At 38.1% G+C, this 24,198-nt stretch overlaps 1 protein-coding gene across 2 annotated transcripts in view; it reads left to right on the top strand.

Moving 5' to 3' along the window:
• Positions 1-11,877: 11,877 nt before the first annotated feature.
• The window catches only part of NRDC (nardilysin convertase), a 93,725-nt gene continuing 81,404 nt past the window's right edge, over positions 11,878-24,198 (top strand). For both annotated transcript variants that reach the window (XM_063104391.1, XM_063104389.1), the window contains exon 1: positions 11,878-12,405. In XM_063104391.1, the coding sequence (XP_062960461.1) occupies positions 12,062-12,405 (344 nt within the window). In that variant the 5' untranslated portion in view covers positions 11,878-12,061. The remainder of the gene's footprint in view (positions 12,406-24,198) is intronic.

Here is a 24,198-nt window from a genome sequence, read left to right as displayed (position 1 = left end):
TGGAGGCATAACACTACCTGACTTTAAACTATACTACAAAGCTATAATAACCAAAACAGTATGGTACTGGCATGAAAACAGACACACTGATCAATGGAATAGAATAGAGAATCCAGAAATCAACCCACACACCTACAGCCATCTGATCTTTGACAAAGGCACCAAGCCTATACACTGGGGAAGAGACTGCCTCTTTAGCAAATGGTGCTGGGAGAACTGGATATCAACATGCAGGAAAATGAAACTAGACCCATACCTTTCACCATACACTAAAGTCAACTCAAAATGGATTAAAGAATTAAATATAAACCCTGAAACAATAAAGCTTCTTAAAGAAAACATAGGAGAGACACTTCAGGAAATAGGACTGGACACAGACTTCATGAATACGACCCCAAAAGCATGGGCAACCAAAGGAAAAATAAACAAATGGGATTATATCAAACTAAAGAGCTTCTGCACAGCAAAAGAAACAATTAACAGAGTTAAAAGACAGCCAACAGAGTGGGAGAAAATATTTGCAAAATATACATCTGACTAAGGATTAATATCCAGAATATACAGGGAACTCAAACAACTTTACAAGAAAAAAACAAGCAACCCAATTAAAAAATGGGCAAAAGAGCTAAGTAGGCATTTCTCTAAGGAAGATATACAAATGGCCAACAGACATATGAAAAAATGCTCAACATCACTCAGCATACGGGAAATGCAAATCAAAACTACACTGAGATACCATCTAACCCCAGTTAGGATGGCTAAAATCCAAAAGACTCTGAACGATAAATGCTGGTGAGGTTGCGGAGAAAAAGGAACTCTCATACATTGTTGGTGGGACTGCAAAATGGTGCAGCCTCTATGGAAAATGGTATGGAGGTTCCTCAAACAATTGCAGGTAGATCTGCCATATGACCCAGCTATCCCACTGTTGGGAATATACCCAGAGGAATGGAAATCATCAAGTCGAAGGTATACCTGTTCCCCAATGTTTGTCGCAGCACTCTTTACAATAGCCAAGAGTTGGAACCAGCCCAAATGTCCATCATCAGACGAGTGGATACGGAAAATGTGGTATATCTACACAATGGAATACTACTCAGCTATAAAAACGAATGAAATACTGCCATTTGCAACAACATGGATGGACCTTGAGAGAATTATATTAAGTGAAACAAGTCAGACACAGAAGGCGAAATACCACATGTTCTCACTTATTGGTGGGAGCTAAAAATAAATAAATAAATTCACACACACACACACACACACACACACACACACACACACACACAAAACCCGGGGGGGGGGGAGAAGACATAACAACTACAATTCCTTGAAGTTGATACGACAAGCAAACAGAAAGGACATTGTTTGAGGGAGGGGGGAGAGGGAGGAGGGAGGGAGGTTTCGGTGATGGGCCACAATAATCAACCACATTGTATATAGACAAAATAAAATTAAAAACAAACAAACAAACAAACAAACAAAAACATGTAGAAGTGCATGGGGAAAAAAAAAGTGTTCTTCAATCACATTAGCATTTAATACTCACAACAACCTCATGAAAGTTGTATTTTATAGATGAGAAAATCAAGGTTAAAAGAGTTTCTGAGAATTTAGGACTTGTCCAAGATCACACAAGTGGTAGACCCAGAATTTGAATCTAGCCCCTCTAGGTGTTTCCTTTCTTTCACAACTGTCTGCTTATACACTCATGCACACACCTATCGCATATGTTTTTCTTTCTCTTTACTGCACACTTGTACAGCTATCATTTTATTTAATTCTCATGACAACTCTATTAAGTGGGAATCAATATCTCTTTTTAGAAGAAGCTTAGGCTTAAAGAAATAACATAATTTTCCTTAGGTCATATGGCTCTTAAGTAGTGAATTTAAACCAGGACTCCTTTCTCTATTATAACATGTTACTTCTCAAGATGACTTGGGATTACCCTGACAATTCCTTGTCCCTATAATAGATCCCTTAATATTATCAAAGAATTCATCTGAAGATTCTTGCAAAACCCCCTACTTTAGGAAAGCCATTGTAAAATATAATTTACAAATAAGAGACACATACAACAAAAAGAGTACAGTAAAGCAAAGTTAAGACATGGATGCCAGGAGACTGACTAGCTTGATTTACTAAGGGATATTTTCCCACATAACAGCTTTACAGTGTATGATTTAAACTGGCCTTTTAGCAATGTTAAAAACTATTCCAGGTAAAGGAACACTAGCGTTCCTCGCTTTCGATAAATGGAAACTACAAATATTAAGTCCATTAACTGCCAAATATCTTCTGTAATGATATTGCCTCTACTGCAAGGATTTGCATTTTCAAGGCAGTCCATAAAAAGTGGATGATCAAAAGGAACAAATGAATGTATAAATCACAGGCATTAGATGCAGGCCTGAGGAGTAGCTATTACTGGTGAGAAAGTGGTGTAATGGAAAAGCTTTATAGTAGGACCTAAATTTGAATTCCTGGTCTGCCACTTACTAGCTGTGTGTCCTTGGGCAAGTTACTTAATGTCACTGGCCCTTATTTGTAGAATGAGGAACCAGCAGACTCAGAGGATACTAAGTTTTGTATATCAAACTCTGGCTAATTTTTCACAGAAACTAAGTGCTGAGAGTTAATATACTAGTAAACAATTTGTCTTGTTGGAATCTAATGATTGATTTTCAGTAGATGGAAGAACTGTTCACATCATGAGTTAAGGCATGAAAATGCTCAGTGGATCTTTGGGAACTGAAACTTTGAAGAACTTATACATGATATGTTTGGGAGGCAGAATAACGGCCTCCCAAAGATGTCCATGTCCTAATCTCTGGAATCTCTGTGTTAGGATCTATGGCAAAGGAGAATTAAGGTTGCTGAAGGAATTAAGGTTGTTAATCAGTTGACCCTAAAATAGGGAGATTATCTTGGATTACCAAGGTGGGTCTAACATAACTGCAAAGATCCTTAAAAGTGGAACAGTGTCAGAGGAAGATGTAACTATGGAAGAAAGGCACAGAGAGATGCAATGTTGCTTGCTTTGAAGAAGAAGGAAGGGGGACACAAGCTGAAGAACATAATCGGCATCTAGAAGCTGGAAGTGACAAAGAAACATTTTCTTCTAGAGCCTTTAGAAAGGAATGTGGGTTTCCAGCCTGGAGGGTAACGTGTGGAGCTATGTGGGTGCAGCCCAGTGAATAGTCATGGTCATAGCCTGGCAGGGCGCTGGGGTTGTTTACTGTCTGGCTTTTTAAAGGAAACTTCAAATGGCAAAAAACAAAAAGAGAAAAAAAGAAATGCAACTCTCCTGACCCCTTGATTTTAGCTCAGTGAGACCTATGTCAGACTTCTATACTACAGAACTATAAGATAATACATTTCTGTTGCTTACCACACGACGTTTGTGGTAGTTTTTTTCAGCAGCAATAGAAAACTAATTCAATACCTATGCCCATTAGTGTGTCCAGACTTGTTCCTGTTTCCTATGGCGGAGGGGAAAAAGCATGGGACTTGGAATCTGAAGACCGAGGTTAGCATCCCAATTCTGCTATGCAATACCTGTGTGACTTTCAGAAAATCACAGCTCCTCTCTGTGCATGTTTATCATGTGGCCGCACCTACCTCACAGAGTTGTTATGAACAACAAATGAATCAATGGCTGTGTAGGTGTTTCATAAACTGTAGTGCATTCTATACATGTAAGGAATTATTATTTATAGTGTCTGATACATAGTTGGTATTTGCTAAGTGTGATTAGTTATTCTTTGACAGTTCTTGGGATGTGGAAATGTGATTGCAAAACATGTGCTAGGTAGTTTGGGGAGAAAAGAGATCACATATGATATCTGCTCCTAAATTGATTATAATATTATTAGGCGATAACATTCATGAGAAGATTTAAACAGTAATTCAAAATTTATAGAAGACAATAGTATGAGAAGTCACAAGGTTATATATGATTAAGTGCTAAGGAAATGACACAAACAACATGTATTCTGAGTTCAGGTATGAAGTGGATGATGAATGTCAGATGCAAGGGTCAAAGAAGGCTTCTAGGAGGAGGTAGGTCTTCTGCAGGATCTTGGAGGGTGTGGGTAGATGGAGAATAACTGCTGTTATTACCCTCACAAGCACCATGTTTCTGCCCACAATTCAGGAATCACACTGTACATTTAAAACATTGCCAAGTCAGTTCCAATGTTTCAAATGATACTCTTTTTGTCCCCCACAATAATATTTTTGATTTTGTTTTGAAATAATTTCAAACTTACAGGAAACTTACAAGAATACTACAAAGCGGGATTTTTCCTCCCTTAACCTCTTGAGAGTAGATTATCTATATGATGTCTTATCATCCATAAATTCTGAAAATCAGGAAATTAACATTGTTGCATTACTACCATCTAATCCACAGAACCCATTCATGTTTAACCAACTGTCCAATAATGTCATTGATAGTGATGCATTTAGTTCTCACATCTCATTAGTCTTTTTTTTGGTGGCTGGACCATACATGGATCTGAACCCTTGACCTTGTGTTATAACACCATGATCTAACCAACTGAGCTTACTGGCCAGCCTGTCATTAATCTTTAAAAACAGTTCCTTAGTCTTTCTTTGACTTTCATGATGCTACTTTTAAAGATTATAGGTGAGTTAGTAATTTGATAGAATGTCCCTTAATGTGGTTTTTCTGATGTTTCCTCTTGATAAAATTCAGGTTATGCATTTTTGGCAGGAATAGCACAGAAATGATGCTGAGTTTTTACTTGTCATGTGATAACAGTTTCAATTTGTCCCATTACTGATCATATTAACTGTGTGCACAGATTAACTGTTGTTTGTCAGGTTTTCCCATTGTAAAGTTATTCTTTGTCCCTTCTTAATAGGTGTTTTGTGGGGAGGTACTTTGAGACTTTGTAAATACCCCATTTCTTATCACATTTTCACCAAGTAGCTTGACATACATAGATGTTTCTTGGTTGAATTAACTATGACTACTATAGCAGCCAAATGGTGATTTTCTAGCTTTGTCATCCCTTCTACATTTATTGTTGGCATTATATAGTAACAAAAAGCTTTCTCTTTCCTTCCTTCCTTCCTTCTTTCTTTCCTTTCTTTCATTTATCAGTTTAGACACATGGATTCCTGTTTTATACAGTGAGTTATAATCTGTTACTATCGTTATTTACTTTGATGCTCAAATTGTCCCCATTCTGGCCCTGTGAGTGAGAGCCCCTTCAAGCTGGCCTCTGTTTCTTTTTGACATGTCCTCATCATTCTTTGAACACCTCCTTACTTTCTGGCACAAGATGTCCCAGGTTCATCTTGTACCTTCTCTGCTCTATCCTTGGAATCAGCCATTTCTCCAAGAAGCCCTGGTTCCTTTTAATAGAAAATGGCCTTTTAGTGGAGAATGGCATTTAGAAACCAAGATGGAGGTATTAGGTATGCTCATTGCTATTGTGGTGTCAGTGCTCCCAGGCCCTCTCGGTGAACACAGCTAGAGAACATAAGCATGTATACACATATTCACACACACACACACACACACACACACACACACACACACACACACATCTACAAGTATATTTATTTCCACATCTATCTATTGAAAATCATGAGTTCACACTGATACCTACAATTCCAATCCAAAACCACCGAGTTCATTCTAATGTTCTGTCTTTCTAGATTTGTAACTCCCTTCTCCCACAGTGAGAAGCTTAGCCTGGATTATTTTAAGTATGTTTACTTAATTGATAAATCACCCCTATATGTAACCGATTTCCCATTGCTACTGCTGTCCTCACCTCTCACCCTCCTTACTCTGCTTGGAGTCTGTTATGGTACCATCAGCCCACATGGTCACCCTCCTTACACTACTCATGCTCTAACACCTATCATCATGCTGCCCCCGCACACCCTCGGCACAGGTGCCTGGTTTGCTTAACTCCATCTAAGCAAGTGACTTTTAGACATGATTATTCAGAAAGGAAGGAAGGAAGGCTGTCGAAATCCAGATGCTTTGTTAATGATAGTTATGAACTGTCCTTTTGGTATATGTAAGTTATGACATTTGTTACTTTGCATATTGTATTTAAATATTAGACTGAGAGTTAACCACAACAGGGAATATCAGTGATCTAACTAACAAATTAGAAGTCTGTTTATTCTAGGTATTTGAAAGGCAACATGTAAGAGATGGAAGAATATAATTGCAATTTTCATAGTCCTACCTTCTTGTTGTGTAATTTTGTGCAAGTTATTTAACTTCTCTGAACCTCAGTTTCTTCATCTGTAAACTGTTGAATATCAGACTTAGATTGTTGTGAGGATTAAATGAGTTAATGAAAGTAAAATGCTTGCCACAAATTATTATAGTTATTCAGGAAATGAAAACTACCAAGTGGACTTGACTTCAAGATATAAAATTTAAACAAACAAAAAAGCAAATAACTTATTTACTAATTCCCTTGAAAGCAGGACCCATACCACTACCTATGCCCTCAGTGCAAGCACTAACTTTGTTCAACATTTCAAAAAGAAAATGGAGCCTGAGGGCTGTCAGACAGAAAGTCTTTTAAATTCCTGTTGCTTTTTCCCTCCTAACACTATTTAAATTTTTTGCTGCATCTGCACCTGTCCATGCCTCTTTTTTTGTAGGCCTAATGATAAATATGTTCTTCTCTAATTTAAGACTAATTCCACTTTTCTGCCTCTGCTGAGATCATGAAACTTTGTCTCCTCTTCCCATATCATTCATTCACCTGACAAATATTTATTGAATATCTGCTATGTGCCAGGCACTAATTTTGATTCTATGGATGTGATGGGGAACAAGACAGACAAAATAGCAACTCTCCAATTGACCTATAATATAGAGAGGGTATACACAATAAACTAGAGTACTACTTTAGATAGAATGGTAAGAGAAGGCCTCTCTTAAGAGTGACATTTGAGCTGATATTTGACCGATGAGAAGGAACCAGAGATGCAAAATTTAAAGGAAGAACAGTCCAGGCAGAGTGGCAAAGGTAATGGCCCTAAAGCAGGAACTACCTCAGTGTGTTGAAGTACATTAAGAAAGCCAGTATGAGGGGCTGGCCGTTTAGCTCAGTTGGTTAGAACATGGTGTTGATAACACCAAGGTCAGGGGTTTGGATCCCCATACCAGCTAGCCACCCCCCCACCCCCCCCAAAAAAAGCTGGTGTGGTTGGAGCAAAGGGCAGAATGGTAGATGAGACTGTAGACACAGAGGAAGAATAGAAATCATAAGTAGTCTCTATAGGATATAGCAAGCAGCTGGATTTTATTCAAAGTGCAAAGGGAAACCATTGATGGATTTTTAAAAGGGGAGTAATATAATATGATTTATATATTTTAAATATCATTCTGTGTCTTCACATTCTCCTTTCCAGGAACAATGTTAAAATATGTACTTTTAGACCAGAGATGAGGAGCACTTAGCTGGATTTATGATAGAATAATCTTTCATTTAGCATAAAGTATTTTTAGAGTCACTCCTATTTTGAAGTTTGAATACCAAATTCTTCCTAGAGCTATGTTTATAGTATAGGAAAAACATTTTTATGGTGACACAAACTTCTTGGTACATTGTGCACAAATTTAGTCTCCCAAGAGAAGACTCCATAAGAACACGCCTACTTCTTGACCTAGAAACAAAGCTGCCAAATGTGGATAACAATCAGTGGGTGGGACACTTAATAACTAGAGTTCCAAAAGTATAATTTCTTAGAGTGTGGGCCCTGGACAAAATTTTGAAGTAGATAATATTTCTCTTGTTACTTACCTTATCTTTCTGTGCCTTTTGTCCCACATTTAGCAATCTCTTCACCCACCCAGGTTCATGGTGATCTCATCCAAAGTGCTTCAAAAAGAGGAAATAAAACAAATCTATTCACAAAATAGTTTTAGTTTTTCATTTCTTTCAAGAATGTGATTGGCATTTAACAGGAGTTATAAAGAGGACAATGAATCACTAATGGGGGGGATTTTAGACACTAAACTAAGGAAGATAATTTTGAGCTTGAGACTTTAATGGGCTCATACCCATTCTACTCAGTGTAGAATAAACACTCCACACTTCTGATTTACCCTGATTCTCAAATATAAAGGTGGATAATAGAGTTAAGAATAATTTACCCTTAAATTTTTAGCAGTAAAGCTTAGATTTGTCCCTCTGGTAGGTAGACAGCCATTGCATTGACTAAAATAACTTTCAGAGGTAGACATTGAACATGGAAATGAGATGTTTTTAATTTTCATGATTTCTGAACTCTCATTGGAATAATTGGAACAGAAGAGTCACCAAACTGAAGGGGAGGAAAATCTTTGAAGTAAAAATGGGAAGGAGTATGGGGTGGTTGAAGATGAAGTGAAAATGAAAAAAAGCATTTAAATATTCCAAGAAAGTCTAGGTAGATGGGGTAAAAATGACAATCTTGGGGATTACAAGATCTTTTTAACTTTCTAATGCCTCAATTTCCTTTAAAATGGTAATAGCTTAACTTACCTGTTTCCTCTGAGGAATGCTCTTTACAATAATCATGAACATTCAAATGAGGGGTGGCAACTTTCTAAATTATTTTTAATGGAAAACAATACTTCTGTTTGAGAAGTCCTGGCTATGCCATAGGTTACTTGTGAGCTTCACTTCCCTGGGTAGTATTTATCTTTACATCTGAAAAGGCCAGACTACAGTGCTTCTATGATACCTTGCCAATTCTTACATTTTATACACCTAATCTGCCACTTTTTTACATTTGCTAGACGGTCAGAATTATACTGACCCCAGCATCAAAGCGGTATTTTTCCTGTGATGTTACATTCTTCTGGTTTTCCCCTTATCACTCTGGCAGTTCCTTCTGTCTCTTTTGTGAGTTCTTTCTCTTCTACAAGCTCTTCAAGGCTTGCTCCTAGGGCCCTTTTTTCTTTTCACTTCACAATCTCCATAACAGGTGATCTCATTCAACAGGCTTTGGTTACCACCTAGAAACCAATAAAACTCAAAATTTTATCTCCAATTTAGGTCTCTTTTCTGAGTTCCAGATCTGATCTTCATTTGTGTAGCGCACAAATGATTCACACTTAAATCCAAAATTGAGCTTATTCTATTCTCTTCCGAAACCTGCTCCTTTTTCAGAATGTCCTGTTTACTGAGTTACTGGCACTATCATCTATTTACCCAGAAACCAGACACCAGAAAACCTGACACTTCTCTCTTCTTCACTCTCCCACATCAAATCAACCACTAACCAAAACCAGTCAATTCCACCTTCTAAATACATGATGTATCTGTCCACATCTCTCCATCTCCACTATCACCCCTCAAATACAAGTTATCATTTCTTACTGCCTATATTACTTTAACACTCTACTAATTGCTCTCTCTTTTCTTGCTTCCAGTCTTCCTTCGTTCCCCACACATCAATCCATTTTTCACACATCAGCCAGAGTGATCTACCTGGAAAACACTTTTTTTTTTTTTTTTTGACCGGTAAGGGGATCGCAACCCTCTGCTTGGTGTCGTCCGCACCACGCTCAGCCAGTGTGCGCACCGGCCATCCCTATATAGGATCCGAACCCACGGCCTCGGTGCTAACAGCACCGCACTCACCTGAGTGAGCCATGAGGCCAGCCCTACCTGGGAAACACTTGTGATTGTGTTTTCTCTTTTCATTTGTTCAACCATTATTAACTGAGTACCTACAGCATAACAGAAACCATTCTAGTGGCTAGGAATTCAATGTTACACAAAAATAGACAAGGCAATGACTTCTACTTATTCTTAGGAAGATTTGTATGATCTTGGCTATTGACTCCTTTCCCCTTTGTTCCCAGATCACTACAGTTTAGTCATACTGATCTACACTTTCAGAGCTTTTGAGCAATTTCTATACATTTTTCAAATGTTACATTAAATATCCCTTCTTAGAGAAACTCTCTGATCAGGCTAGGTCCCTTCTAGAACTATTCACAATTATAAATCTAAAAATTGTGTGCTTGTTTAATGTCTGTCTCTCTCACTAGTTCTCTGAAGCTCCAACAGAACAGGGAAATTTCTTGTTCATCGCTCTATTCCCAGTGTCTGGCACATAGTAGGAGCTCAATTTGTTGGCTAAATGAGTAATGCAATGCCTCACTACAGTGAGTTGCTATATTTCTACAGTCTGGTGACATGTAAGTTTCAGAGACCTCTTTTTTTTTTTTGCTGCTGGCCAGTACAGGGACAGAATCCTGGACCTTGGTGTTATCAGTATCATGCTCTAACAAATTGAACTAACCAACCAGCCCTAGAGACATCTTTTTAAAGGGAAAAAGTCACACTTCAGGATGTGACCTCTCTTTGATTCTAGTTAGAAATATTTAATTACTAGCTGAATTTGAAGATTCTCACTTATGGCATTATTGCTTTGGAGAGGGGGAAAAAAGCCCCTTCAATACAAACATGTCACTTCAAGTATTTTCTTGGAGATTTCAAGATCTTTTCAACAGCATTTACTAACTGAATGCTTTATTATACTGGAAAGCTAAGCTAGGGACTTGAGGTACAAAGAAAAAACTGTTCTGAAGGAGGGGAATCTAGTGGAGTTTTTCAAGTTTAAAAACTTGAATAAAGTTGATAAAGTTCTTGAAAAGATGTATGGAAACTAACTGGGGTATCTGAACTACATCTTTCAATTTACCTTATCTACTGCCCCAGCTCGGGTGTCATTTCCTGCCTGAAACGTTGCACCCCTCTTCCCCAACCCCTTATCCTCCTATATATACTACATTGTCTTCATACCATTTATTTTTTGAATACATCATTTATTTTATTGCCTGTTTCTTCCTATTAGAATGCAGGTTCCACGAAGGGGTTTTTGTGTTGTTCATGGTTGTACTCCGTGTCTAGAGCTCGGTACAGGCCTAGAAAAACTTAAATACATAATAACCATCAACATATCTCCCTGCTTCAAGTCTTTCTCCAGAAATATATTCATTCCTGTTATGTGCTAGGATCTCTTGTCACGTAACGTCAGTATACTGTATCTCTTAATGTCAGCTGCTTTTTATTTTTCATTTATGTCTATGCTTCAGTCACATTTTAGCCACCAAAGGCCACTGTAAGCAGAATAAAATTTGGGATGAGGAACCTGAGGGCAGCAGTTGCTCAATAAAAGTTGGCTGAACTTAACAGTAGGCTAACTATGGACTCAAGTCTGTGGGGGAGCTAAAAAATGTTTTCCCACAGATGAATGAGAACATTCAGGCCTTATCTTAAGCATTTTCTTAGGCCTCGAGAGCAAGAAGCACCATGGTTGGACAAACAACAGAGCGGAAGAACGCAGAGCTTTTTCCGGTACTCAGCTCCGCTCGGGAGCAGCGTTCATCCGGCAGGGCGGAACAAGACTTCCGGCGTTCTGCGTTTTCAATGTGCTGAGTCACGGCCGAAGCCTCCGCCCCAGGTCTGAGGGGAAGGTTGCGCAAAATAGCACACGAATGGAAAAAATACTTTAGAATTCATGCTATTCAATCGCTTCTCGGTTTTCTCGTTAGGAGAATATTTTTCTCTGAGACGCGGAACACTATTCAAAGCTTCCCCCAGAACAACTTCCCGTGTACGTCACAAACGCGGCGCAGCTGCCTACACACTCTCCCGACGTCCTGCGCGCCACTCTCTCCGCCTCTTCTCCCTCGCCCCGCCCACCGTAGGTTTCGAAATGCTCGCTGGGCGCTCCAAGAATCCGGCCCGGTCTCTGGTTTCTCTCCTTCCTTGTTCCCATTGGTTGCTTACGTGCGCGTGACTGCTTTCTTGCGCCATGATTGGCTAAAATCAGTAGCGTCATCGACGGCCGGGAGGGTGGGGGATGAGGGAAGTTGGCGTGAGGGAAACCGAATTGGTGGAGTAGGGGTTCAGGCCTGTCCTCCCCAGCGGCTGCGGCAGCACCAACGCCGGCCGCCACCGCCTCTGGAACGCGGAGGAGGAGGAGTGGCTCGAGGAGGAGGAGGTGGGCCCTGGGGAGCGGGATGCCCATCGCTCCAGCTTGGTGGTGAATGCTGAGGAGAATCACGTTTGCTGCAGTCTGTTCTACCCGCAGGAAGTTGTGGTGTGAGGTCGGACGGGAGCTCGCGGCGCTGTGGAGTATCGAAGTGCGGGGTCGGTGCGAAGACTCTGCTGCTGCCAGACCCTTTCCTACCCTGACCATGCCTGGAAGGAACAAGGCGAAGTCTACCTGCAGCTGCCCTGATCTGCAGCCCAATGGACAGGATTTGGGCGAGAGCGGCCGGGTTGCCCGTGTGGGAGTGGATGAATCTGAGGAGGAGGGACGGAGGGGGTCTCTCGGTAATGCCGGAGACCCTGAGATTATCAAGTCTCCCAGCGACCCCAAGCAATACCGGTGAGGGCGGAGGTTTGGACTGGGGAGGAGAACAGGGTGCGGGCCTCTCTGTTGGAGCCGCGGTCACTTCTTGCCTCCGTATCTCCCGAAGGAGCAACAGGGCACACTGCCCACTACAACTGCTTCCTTGGGTGGAGATGGCAAGGGTAATTAGGGGCTTCCATGTGGTGTTAGCTGGGCAAGTGGGAAATCTTGGGTCCCACAAGGTATCAGGATGTCAGAATGGGAAGAGCTGTTTGAATAATTTTGACATTCGCTAAATCCAGAATGGAGGTTTCTCTGAGAAATGCGGGCTGGATGGTGAGAGAGTCTTGGTACTGCGTTATGAGGAAAGGTTGACGGAGTTTTAATATTGGGGGAGAAGATAGTTAAGGGGCATAGTATCACCATCCAAAAGTATTTGAGGTGCCCTTAAGTGAAAGAGAGGTAAAACTAGTGGGTGGAAGTTGCAGGAGGATGGTGTAGCTTCTTCTTCTAAAAGAACTTTGCATCGTAGTTGGCCTAAGATGAAGTGACTTGTTTTCATGTGTAGTTCTTCCATTATTAGAGTGATCGGGTGACCTCTTCCAAGAAAAAATTAGAGAGGACTTGGGTCTCAGTTGGGTGAGTTGTAGAGACTTGTGAGGTTTCTTCCAATCCTGAAATTTTCTACGTTTGGTTTATTCAGGAATCCTCCAAACATCCCTAATAATTGGTAACTCAGTCCTCACCTGAATATTTCCTTCAGAGGTAGCTTATTTCATAGAATATCATGACTATGATGTATTTTAAATGGAGTTCATATTATCCGACAACTTCATTTTACAGGTTGAGGAAATTGAGACCCAGAAAGTTTGCTTCTTGCTTAGAATTACGCAGTTAAGTAACAGCAGAGCTGGTATGAAAACCCCGGCCATCTGACATCAAATCCAGTGCATCAATTGCTGATTTTTATAGAGTTCTTACTCATGTTGGGTCGAAAGCCGAAGAAGGATTCTAGGTTCGAATTTGTTAAAAGCCCCTACAGTTTTAGAGCAGGAAAGAACCTTAGCTATAATCTTTTCACTGGCCACCAGCCCCGTTTGACAGCTGACTGAAACTGAGGTCTAGAAAGAAGTGACTTAGCCCCAAGTTTAAGACCGGCCTAATTTCTCCTTTCACTCAAAGTCGAGAGATTAACAATACACAACTCTTTTTTTTTTTTTTTGTCTTTTTCGTGACCGGCACTCAGCCAGTGAGTGTACCGGCCATTCCTATATAGGATCCGAACCCGCGGCGGGAGCGTCGCCGCGCTCCCAGCGCCGCACTCTCCCGAGTGCGCCACGGGCTCGGCCCAACAATACACAACGCTTTATTATTTTTCCCAGACTGCCAGGGTCAAGAGATCTGTATAGATGGCCTAATTTTCCTTCTGTCTCATTAAAGATGTGGTTGTGCAACATTGGTAACATGTAAATGATCAAGTTAAAAACTTGATTAAAGGTGCTTAGTTTTTGTCTTCCAGATTAAAGGTTCAATAATGGCTTTACGTTTTTTCCTCTGCCTCTATAAAGTTATATAACGATAGCTATAGGTTATAAAATGCATACTGTGTGTCAGATATTGTTCTAACTGCTTTAGATGTATTATTTCATTTAATGACCTAATTTTCTGCAAATTCATTTCTGACAAATACCTAAGTCCTACTGTGTGTCAGGCGCCAAGGTAGTTCACATCTTTTCTGAAACTTGGTCGAATATAATGTAATAAGTAACATTTTATTCAGGGTGACATACAAAGAGATGATTAAGACAATTCCTACCTTCAAGGAGCTTACAGTGTAGTAGAGGGACACAGACACAAAAAATTAAATTTGAGGTACTAGAGTTTTATAGAAGCTATAATGGAAATACGTGCTAGGTACATAAAGTAAGGAGTGGTAAGTTCCACGTGGTGAGAAAGTTAGGAAATACTTCAAAGAGGAGATAATGCTTAAGAGCTGTTTGAATAAACTGTTGCATTTCAGTCTTTATGTGGACTTTGTCAAGTCATTGTCCTTCCTAGTGTCTCAGCTTTCTTATTTTAAAATGAAGAGGGTTGATTAGACCAGCAATGTTTTTCAATAACTATTCCTCCCCTTTCAAAAGAGCAGGTCCACTTTTACCTGTTTTATATACTGGAGTTTCAATTAGACTTTTGAAGAAAAGATGTTGTTACTTTAAAGATGAAAAACTTCAAGATTGGATGATCTTTAAAGATCAGCACCGCACTCTTCCGAGTGAGCCACAGGCCGGCCCAAGATTGGATGATCTTTAAAGATTTATCCAACTTAAAGTTAAATTGTGTGAATATTTGTAAACAGAAACAGACTTACAAGGCATCTGCAGCCCAGAGAGCTGAATTAGTTTTCTAGGACACTCTCAGATGTTATTTCTGTGAAGCCTTTGTAGGCAGAACTAATTCCTCCCATTGTATTTCAGTAGTACTTTGTACACGATCCATTACAATGCAAGCCATCATATTACTATTGTATGGCTTTTGAATGTGTGAATAAGCACCAGAGGAGGACCTGATTAAAGGGATATTGTGGTGAAATAGTGGTCTTGAAAGATTTACCAGCCTGCCTTTATTAATAGCCTGCGGATTTTACTTCTATAGATGTGTAATTTGTATTCAGCTTTTTTGAAATGTTGAGTATATCTCCAGTACACCTATTATGCTTTTTTAAGGGATCTGTATACAGGCTTGGTAAATGTTGATTCCCTTCTCTTCTGGAAGGATTAAAGGACTCCAGTTTGGGAATTATTAATCAAATCTTTAATTCTAGATGGACAGGATTAGTAGTGGTGCCTTCTAAATAGTAAATTATGTTAAGAATGAAGAACACTTAATGTTAGGAAGTTTGGATCGACCAGAATAAATATAAAACACTTTCTACATTAATCTGTTTGTAAAAAGACCTGTATTTCTATAGGGAAGGGGAGAACAAATTACAAAGCGTGTAAGCTTCTGAAGGGTAAGCCCTTCTAATTTAAATTTTGGTCAGACTGTTACGAGTGAGAAGATGGTTATCTCTATAAATTCTATATACCATAGAAAATAATGATGCATGCCAAATAAGGTACAGGCTATTTCTGAACATTTATTATGTTGTTTACTATTGTATGCTGTTGAACAGGAGGAGAATCACAATCGAGGTGAGCAGTAACATCTGCTGGCTTCCCAAATAGTTTAGTAGAGGGGTGGCTGATGTCTCAGCAGAAGCCTTAGGCAAATCTAAGGTATCAGAAGCCAGCTATACATCAGAAAACAACAGAACATTTTATTTTGTATTGGATGGGAAGAACGTGGGTTTATTTATTTATCTTTTCAATTAAAACCCTTGGAATAGTAATACTTCATTCAGTATGAGGTTGAAATACATTAAATCTTCCGAATACTAACATGACTTTTAATAAACATATCTTTTGTCTCTTACCATTCCTTAGACTGATATCTTTAATGTGGACTGATAGGCTGGTAAGAATAGAAAGTTAACATATACTATTGTTTCTAACTAAAATATGTGTGTGTGTGTTTGGAAATAAGATTTAGCATTGAAAAGCTCTCTGTTTTTGAAGAACTGAATGATGACGGTAAGAGCACTTTTGCCTTCAAGGAGCTTATTATTTGCAGTGGAAGAGTCAGGGAGTAGATATTGAAACTGAAATGCATTAAATGTAGTAAGTGCTAGAATAGAGATATATATATAAAATATGGCATTTTTAGTCATTTGTGTATCTAGCTTCCTATCTACTAGTTATGTGGCCTTGAACAAGTTAACTAATCTCTCTAAGGCTAAGGACCTTTAGGGACACAGAAGAGCAACCCATAAATAATTAAAATTGAAAAGGAGCATTCAGGAAGCAGGAGGAAAACTAGATGATAGTAGTTTTTTTTTCCTTTTCATAATTTTTTAAAAAGAAGAACCAGTGGAGGAGAATGCTTAAACAAGGAGTGATAACAGATGATACTGACAGGTCAAGTAATGTAAGGACTGAAAACAGTCTTTTGGAAACCCAAGAAATTATTTCTGGTGAAAGCAGTTTCAAAGGAATGATGTGGAGGCAGAAGCCAGGGTTTAGTAAGTTAAGGAGTAAATGGAAAGTGAGAAATTGTAGATCATGAGGTAGACATTTTTCAAGAAGTTTGGTTTTAACAGGGAAGGGATGAGAGGATGTTTTAGAATAAAGCATTAATGGTGTCAAGGGAGAGGTTTTTTTTCAAGATGGAAAGACATGAGCAATTGCCTGATGAAAAGAAAGAATTAGGGAGAGGTTGATGATATAGGAGATAATAAATGGAACATGGTCCTTAGATGATAGAGAGGTGACAGGATTAAGAATACACCCGGAGGGATTGGTTTTAGAGAAAAGGAAGAAAAAAATCTCTTCACTGAAAGTGGAGGAAGATATAATAGATGTGGATGCAGGCAATGAGAAGCTGAGTGACTTTTTCCCCTGCTTTTCTGTAAAGCAGGCATTGAGATGTTCTAAAGTGGTCCTCTAAGACGTTGTAGGGAAAGTAGTAGGAAGTATAGGGGAAGCCTTGAGTGGTGAAGATTTGAAATAACTAACGTAGACAATGGGTGAAATATACTTGGTATATGCTAAGAATTTGTGGGATCTTAAACATGAAAGCAATGTAAGTAAAGCAGTGTTTTAAGAACATTAATAGGAAGGTAGTAGTTTAAATGCATAGGATATGGCAAGACTGGTTTAAGAGGCAATTATAATTGTGTGTTAAATGGTGTGCACCGACATATATGGTAGTAGTCTTTCTCTGATTGGTGTGTTCTCTTCTTTTTTGCTTTCCCCTTATTAACTCAGCTTAACAAATGTTTGCTAGGCCAAAACCCACAGAGATCATGTGTTTTAATCACTCAGTGCCCAGCACATTGTAGTTTCTCAACTAATATTTGTAGAATATATAAATGTGTGAGTGCTTACATGCCAGGCATTTTCATGGAACTCTTCAGACTATTTTGCCACAAATTTCTTAGGTTAAATTTGGGTTTTGGCCAGTTTTTTAAATAACTACTTGATTTTCAGAAAAACTGAGTATGAATAGGCAGGTTACAGAAGAAGAAATACAAATTAAACAAATAATAATAACATATGGTGATATTGTATTATACTGAATTCATGTAGAAGCTTGTGATGCTTGGCACATAGTAAGCACTCACGTTAGCTATTATTTTTCTATGTTTACAGTTATTAAATGATATTTATTTAAGATTTTCTTTGCATTTTTCATAATATAAAGTTGGCAATAACTTTATTTTCCATTGGTTGGATAAAGATTAAGTTATGATATAGTTCTGCAATGAAAATAATACATAACTAAAAAAAAAAGTTGTTTTATTTATTGATATGGAAGAGTAGTCTTATGGTTTATTGTTGAATGAAAACTAGGGGTAAAACAAAATATATTGTCTAATTTCATTTTTAAAAGGGAAAAATCCCCACAAATACTATACCCCTATTATATGTTTATCTAAAATATACTTTTTAATGTTTAGATATGTACAGAAATGATTAGGAATGATATTCAGCAAACATTTCTCTGGGGAAAGGAAGGAGGGATTTGACTTTTGTATTGTTTGTTTTTTAGTAATTAAAAGAAGATCAATGCTAAATAACAATAAATAAAAGTATTACATGGTCATTGTAGGAAATTTAGGTAAAAAGAAAATTTAAAAATGCCCCATAATCATTCCACCCAGCATTAACCACCAGTAACATTTTAAATAACTTTTATGCCTTTTTTCTATGCATTTATAATTTACATATTTTTAAAATGGTATAACATATTTAGCAATTACACGAACATTTTCTTATGGAATGTTTTCTAATATATCTTATATCTGCCACAATTGAATTACTGCCATTTTGTAGGATAGTTAGATAGTAAAATTTTCTTTACTTCAGAAGCATATTTATTCCCCAATAAATCTTAGGGTGTGGCCCCAATCAGAAATGGCTTGGTAGATCTGTAGGATAACCTCTGGTCGTTTGGTCTGTTTCTAGGATATTCTCTACTTGCGAGACCTAGCAGGTAGAAAGATGGTTTATTCTGAGACCTCCACTCTGACATTGTTTCATATTCATGTAGGTTTCATGAATGAAGTCATCATTAAGCCCATCCAAATCAAAGGAAAGTAGATTATAGTACCTTTTTAGTTTTCTTTGGCTCTACCAGAATTACACTGTTTTCTGAAGGGTTGACTAGGCTTAATTTGGGAAATTCACTTGGTCCTCTGGATAGGTTTTAGAGAGATTTCATATTTCTATTACCACCACCACCAACAATAATCTTTCTAATAATAATAGCTGCTATTTGTTGAGCACTTACTATGTACTAGATACTGTTCTAAGGAGTTTACATAGATTATCTTATTTACTCTTTATAGTAACCATATTAGATAGTACTCTTATTACATGATAGCTTAAATGCTATTCTGTGAAAATACATCACTGAGCAGGTACTCACAATAATTAGTAATTAAATGGATTGTAATCTCTCATTTTGTTCCTTCTAAGCAAACTTCTTATCATGGCAGGTAAGGTCCAAGGCCCTCTATTTTCAGTTTTTAACTTTCTAGCCTCATCTTCATTTTCTGTTGTGCTGTTTTGTGCTCCTTTTCTTGGCATGTGTTTTCTTTTCTTTGGTCATGTTTGCCTTGTAAATTCAAGTGTGAGTGTCTCTTCTGTGAATTTTTTCTGAGTCTAATTTTTCCTTCGTGCTTGTAGTGAGTGACAGTCTTTTGTATGCCCCCATAACAATTTTTTTCATGTTTTTAAAGTTTTATTTGTCTTTCCCCTCTGATGCTGGAATTTTTGAAGGGAGGGACTTTGTCTCTTTGACTCTTTGTGTGCCTTCTCTTCTGTTACTAATAAATGAAATGTCTGTACTCCTACTATACTTGTCTCTCCACTTGTGCAGTAGATCCCATTCCATCTCCCCTAATGTTCTGTTAATTATTCCAGCAATTATTCTCCTTCTATACTGTATCATTAATTTCTCCCATTTACCATATCATTCCCATGAGCATACAAGTATGCAGTAATTGTTTTCATCATCAAGAGAAAAACATTTTTTTATTCTGCATCCTCTTTGAGCCATGTCCTTCCACCTACTCAGTTTTTCAGTTTCCTTTACTAGCAAAACTTGTTAAAAGAGTTGTCTGTGTTCACAGTTTGTGTAGTACATCTACTCCCATTATTTCTCGAGCTCAGAGTAGGCTTCTGCCACTATTGTTACACTGAAATAGCTATGTTCAAGATCACTGATAATCTTTACATTTGTCAGTTCTTGAGTTCTCATCTTACTCAGTCTATCAGCATCATAAGACACAGTTGACCATTCTTACCTTCCTGAAATGTTTTCTTCAGTTGGCTTCCAGGTCAACAGTGTCTTAGTTCTTTTCCTGCCTTATTCATAAGTCCCTCCTTATCTCCCTGACTTCTAAATTTTGGAGTGTCTGGGGCTTAATCCTCACACTGCTTCTCTTCCCTTTCTGCCCTTGCTCCCTGTGTTATCCAGTCTCATGGCTTTAAATATATTCTGTATAAAGTAACAATTTTATTCAGGTTTCCTACCCCCATGCTCATTCTTACTCTTTTATTTTTCTTCATAGAGCTTACTGTCCTTTTGACATACTACATATTTACTTGGAATATATCTTTGTGAGTGCAGGACTTAGTTTTGTTCACTGCTGTATCCCCAGTGCCTAGAATAGTGCCTCTCTCATACATAGTCTTGCTTCCAACTCTGTTATCTTCATCCTTTTCTCCTTTGGCCTAATTGTTATATAAGGATATGCTTTTCAGTCTTTCTTTTATTTTGTCATTTTATTTCTTCTTTTCGTTTCAGATCAAAAAATATTTAAAAAAAAAAAAAAAAGACTTCACATAGAGGAAACTGTATACTGCCCTCTCCCATTTACTTTGCTAACCTCTTTTCTCAGTATTAACCACTATCTAAATTTGGCATATATACCAATCCTATCTGTATTTTTATACTTCTTTGTTAAATATATATTTGTCTGTAAACAGTATATATTATTGTTTTTGCAAGTTTTAAAGCATTATAGAAATAGTATCACACTGGTTGTCTCATAAACTGTTTTATTTTTTTGTTTGTTTTTTTGGTTTTTTTTGGTTTAACATTGCTTTCTAGATTTATCCAGCTGGTAAGTGTAATGCTAGTTATTTGCGTTAACTGCTGTTTAATATTTTATTGTATGAATACATCATAATTTACTTATGTATTTTACTATTAGTGGTCATGTAGGTTATTCCCAATTTTCTGTTATATTTTGTTTTATGACTATGCCACAATTTATCTTTTCTCTGATTGTTGGACATCGGTTTCCAGTGCTTCGGTGGACTATATATGGCTCCTTGTGCATATATTTGAGTTTATCTAGTGCATATACCCATAAATGATATGCTATGTATAGGTGAAATGACTGGGTATATTCATTTTTAACCTTTCTAGATGTTGCCAAAGTACTCTTCTAATTGGTTGTACTCCTTTACAGTTACACCAATAGAGCATGAGAGTTCCTGCTTCTTTATGTTCTTACTAATTCTTTTTTTTTTTTTTTTTTTAAAGATGACCGGTAAGGGGATCTTAACCCTTGACTTGGTGTTGTCAGCACCACGCTCATCCAGTGAGCGAACCGGCCATCCGTATATGGGATCCGAACCCGGGGCCTTGGTGTTATCAGCACCGCACTCTCCTGAGTGAGCCACGGGCCGGCCCTCTTACTAATTCTTGATATTGTTAGATTTTTAAAAAATTATTGAGAATCTGATCTGTGGGAAATTATGTTTTCTGTCTTAAAAATATTTTTTATTTGCATTTTCCCTTATTACGAGTAATATCAAGCATTATTTCCTGCTTCTTGGACGTTAGTATTTCTCCTTTTAAGGGTTGTTTCTTTCTTTTCCTTTTAAAAATTGACTTGTAAGAAATTTTTATATATTTTTTTTTTGAATACTAATCCTTTGTTGGTATATTAGTCAGCTTTCTGTTGCTTATAACAGAATACCTGAAACTAGGTAATTTGTAAAGAAATTGATTTATTTCTTTGTTTTGGAAGCTAGGAAGTCCAAGGTTGAGGGGAGTGCTTATGTTGAGGGCTTTCTTCTTGGTGGAGACTGTATAATCTTTTTGGATTATAGCCCTCCTAGTGGTTTTGATTTGCATTTCCCTGGTTGCTAATGATATTGACCATCTTTTCATGTGCTTATTGGCGGATGTCTTAGATTATGTATATCTTTGGGGAAATTTCTATTGAAATCCTTTGTCCATGTTTAACTATTGAGTAGTAACAGTCCTTTATATATTCTAGATACAGGTCTCATCAGATAAATGATTTGCAAAATTTTTCTCCCATTATGTGGGTTGCCTTTTCACTTTCTTGGTGGTGTCCTTTGAAGCACCAAAGTTTTTAATTTTCTTGATGTCTAGTTTCTTTTTTCTTTTCTTGCTTGTGCTTTTGTTGTCTTACCTAAAATGCCTTATTACTATTTTCGTTTGTTTAGTTTTCTTTGTGATGTTACTTGAATTCTACCCCTAATTCTCTGCCAGAGCTTTAAAACTTCTCTAACTATGGTCTCCTTAATCAGTCTGAAATATGTGTCCTTCAGTTCTTGGAAATTTTGGGGGAAAAAAAATTTTTTTGCTAGTTCTCTGTTTTCTCGCTTTCTCTTTTTTTCTTTTGAAACTGCTGTGAAATACGGAGGATCACTGGCTCAGTGTGGAGGGACTTTGCTATGGTAACACTTTTAATCTATTTTTCTATTTACTCCTCTCCACAAAAGGAGTAACATATCTGATTAGTGAGTGTGGCAGAATGATGTGGGGCATGCTCAGCTTTACTTTTTCACCTCTCCTCTCTTTATTTTTTTTAATTTTTATTTTATTATTATTATTATTATTAAAAATGACCTGTAAGGGGATCTTAACCCTTGGCTTGGTGTTGTCAGCACCAAGCTCAGCCAGTGAGCGAAGCGGCCATCCCTATATAGGATCCGAACCTGTGGTCTTGGTGTTAGCAGCACCGCACTCTCCCGAGTGAGCCACGGGCCGGCCCTTCACCTCTCCTCTCTTTAGTCCATCCTGCAGGTAGCCAGTATTTTGGCATATTCTTTGCCAGTGCAATAAACTGAGTACAGGGTAGGCTGTGTCTTTTTGGGGGAAATCTTGCTGTTTAGTGGATAACGTCAATTTGGAGAGTGTTAGCGAGCCCTCTTCAAGTCCTTCTTAAACCGTAATCTTCCACCTAGCTTTTATTAAAGGTATTGCTGACACTTTGCTCTCTCCATTAGTCTCTTCCATGTGTCTTTTTTTTGTTTGTTCTAAAAATCAAGTGGGGAAGACAGGTGCTTTTATTTTTATTTTGGTAAAATATATATATAACACAAAATTTACCATTTTAATCATTTTTAAGTATACAGTTCAGTGGCATTAAGTACATGTACATTATTGTGTAACCATCACCACCCTCCAGAGCTCTTTCATCTTTTCAAACTGAAACCCTGCACCCGTTAAACAAAAACTCCTTAGTCCTTCCTCCCCCAGTCCCTGGCAATTGTCATTCTACTTTCTATGAATTTGACTACTGTGGGTACCTCATATAAGTGGAACCATGCAATATTTGTTCTTTTGTGTCTGGCTTATTTCACTTAGCTTATCTTCAAGGTTCATCCATGTTGTAGCATGTATTGATTTCCTTCCTTTTAAAGGGTGAATAATAATCCATTGTATGTTTATGCCACATTTTGTTTATCTATTCATCCATCAGTGGACATTTGGTTTTGATTATTGTGAATAATGCTGTTATGAACATTGGTTTACAGATATCTGTTCACGTCCCTGCTTTACGTTCTTCTGGATATTTATCCAGAAGTGGAATTGCTCAATCATACAGGAGAAGTGCTATATTTTGAGTTTTCCCTGTGTATTAGTACTGTTGTGTTACGGTTCACCTCACAATTTAGTGAATCAAAGCAGCAATGATTTATTTCTTAGAATTCTGTGGGCTCCTTTTGCCTGGGCTCACTTGTGTGGAAGTATTCAGTTAGTTTGTTGGCTGGAATAGAGTGTGTAAGATGGCGTCAATTAGGTAACTGGGGTCATGGTGGGGACAACTAGAAGGTGGGCTTTGTTTCTTCATTCATAATCTGTCTTGAACTTTACATTGCAGCTGAGTCCTAAGAGAGTGAAGGCAGAAGCTGCAAAGTGTCTTGAGGCCTAGGCTGCAGGACCCACACTTCAGTTTCATCACAATCTATGGGGCAAGTTTAAGAAAGCTAGCCTAGATTCAAGGGGTGGGGAGAAATAGACTCCAACTCTTGCTGGGAAGATTGACCAGGTCACATTGGGAGCTATCACACCTAATAACCTAACAGCTGGTCCACAGACTTTGAAAAATGAGGAAGGACTGCCATTTGGGAGCAAAGTGGACTTCTAGTGAATCCTAAATGGGGTGGCTTAGTTTTATGTTTTAATGAGTAAGACACAGGTGCATTTTTGGTGCTTGATCGTCTGCAGAAACTGAATTTCAAAATGCAGGTAGGTTTTTGTTTCCTTTTATATCCTCCTTCTTCCCTTTTCCCTTCCCTCCTCCTCCCCTGTCTCCTCATAGGAATTTGGTTTTTTAATGCTTTGGTGGGCAGAAAAATGTTTAATGCTTTTTATTGACTTCTTAAACCAGGTCTACAGGCGTTAAGCTGCAAAGGTAACTAAAATTCCAAATGTACTATGGAGTAATTAATGACCAAA

The sequence above is a fragment of the Cynocephalus volans genome, chromosome 8 (genome assembly GCF_027409185.1).
Source record: "Cynocephalus volans isolate mCynVol1 chromosome 8, mCynVol1.pri, whole genome shotgun sequence".
Classification (NCBI taxonomy): Eukaryota; Metazoa; Chordata; class Mammalia; order Dermoptera; family Cynocephalidae; genus Cynocephalus; species Cynocephalus volans.
Note: the sequence above shows the minus strand (reverse complement) of the source record. Positions and strands in the feature narration are given on the sequence as shown.